This window comes from Mus pahari, chromosome 6, assembly GCF_900095145.1.
Source record: "Mus pahari chromosome 6, PAHARI_EIJ_v1.1, whole genome shotgun sequence".
NCBI lineage: Eukaryota > Metazoa > Chordata > Mammalia > Rodentia > Muridae > Mus > Mus pahari.
In genome coordinates, this window is record NC_034595.1 from 84,970,334 (window position 1) to 84,971,520 (window position 1,187).

General features: G+C 46.4%; 1 protein-coding gene across 1 annotated transcript in view; it reads right to left on the minus strand.

Moving 5' to 3' along the window:
- The window catches only part of Lin28a (lin-28 homolog A), a 17,509-nt gene that overhangs the window by 5,321 nt on the left and 11,001 nt on the right, over positions 1-1,187 (minus strand). Inside the window, exon 4 of the mRNA XM_021201212.1 lies at positions 5-155. Coding sequence (XP_021056871.1) covers positions 5-155 — 151 coding nt within the window. The remainder of the gene's footprint in view (positions 1-4; positions 156-1,187) is intronic.

The following is a 1,187-nucleotide window of genomic DNA, read 5'->3' on the forward strand; positions in this document are numbered from 1 at the left end:
AGGCAGGCTTTCCCTGAGAACTGGGGCCCTGCTGGGCCTTCAGTGGACATGAGGCCACCATATGGTTGATGCTTTGGCAAAAGTGGCACTTCTTGGGCTGGGGTGGCAGCTTGCATTCCTTGGCATGATGGTCTAGCCCACCGCAGTTGTAGCACCTGGCAGGAGACAAAATTATAATAACGTGAGAGAGATACATGGGAAAATGTTTGAAGCCTCCTGATAGGCTGACACTTCCATCCACTTTATCACTATAATCACCCGCCTCCCTGGTGACCCATGTCCCACTTCTGAATATCAATCTTTCCCCTTTCCTGATCTCCAAAACAAAATCCCAAATGTTTGATTTACCAAATGAAGACTCCAGAGTCAGACACTGGGAAAATCCTGCGAGCTCAGAGGCAGAGAAAGCACGCAGTGGCCCTTCCTCCTCCAAACCCGAACAAGAACAAAGATTCTCCAACTCCTCTCTCTTCCCTGGGCTCTCTCATGCTCACAGTTGCTAGCTCTGCCTCACCACCCATCCTTGACTTTATTTAGCTCTTGTTTACAGAGCGCTCTTGGGTTAAAGGTGTGTGTCAGGGCTGAGGCCTACCACAACTACTTGTTCACAGTAACCAGAAAGCTCTCAGCTCTCAGTTAGTTAAAGGTGCTTGCTAGGGCTGAGCCACAACACAATAGGAAACAGGTTTTTCCAGTTCGAAATCTCAGGGTTCCCAATGGGATCCAGTACCCTGCAACACTGTTGATGATCAACTTGAAAAATGAAGAGAACAAAAATAGATTCCAGCTGTGAGGTACAGACATGGAGGCTGCCTTGGGTCTTCTGCAAGAATAAGTGCTAACACCCCCCCCCCAAGCCATCTCTTCAGCCTTATTTATTTGTTTATTCATTCATTTTTAAGACAAGGTGTCACTATATACTCCTGCCTAGCCTTGAACTGGTCCATTGTTGGTGTGTCTCCCAAGTCCTGGCTTTACAACCATGTACCACCTGACCTGGCTAAAGAATGAAGTGTTTTTGTTTTGCTTTTTGTTTTTTTGCAGCAGGGTTTCTCTGGGTAGCCTTGGCTGTCTTGGTACTCCTCTGTAGACCTCAAGAATTCTGCCTCTGCCTCCCGAGTGCTGGGATTAAAAGCATATCTGGCTAAGAAAGAATTTTTTTTTTGTTTGTTTGTTTGTTTGTTTTT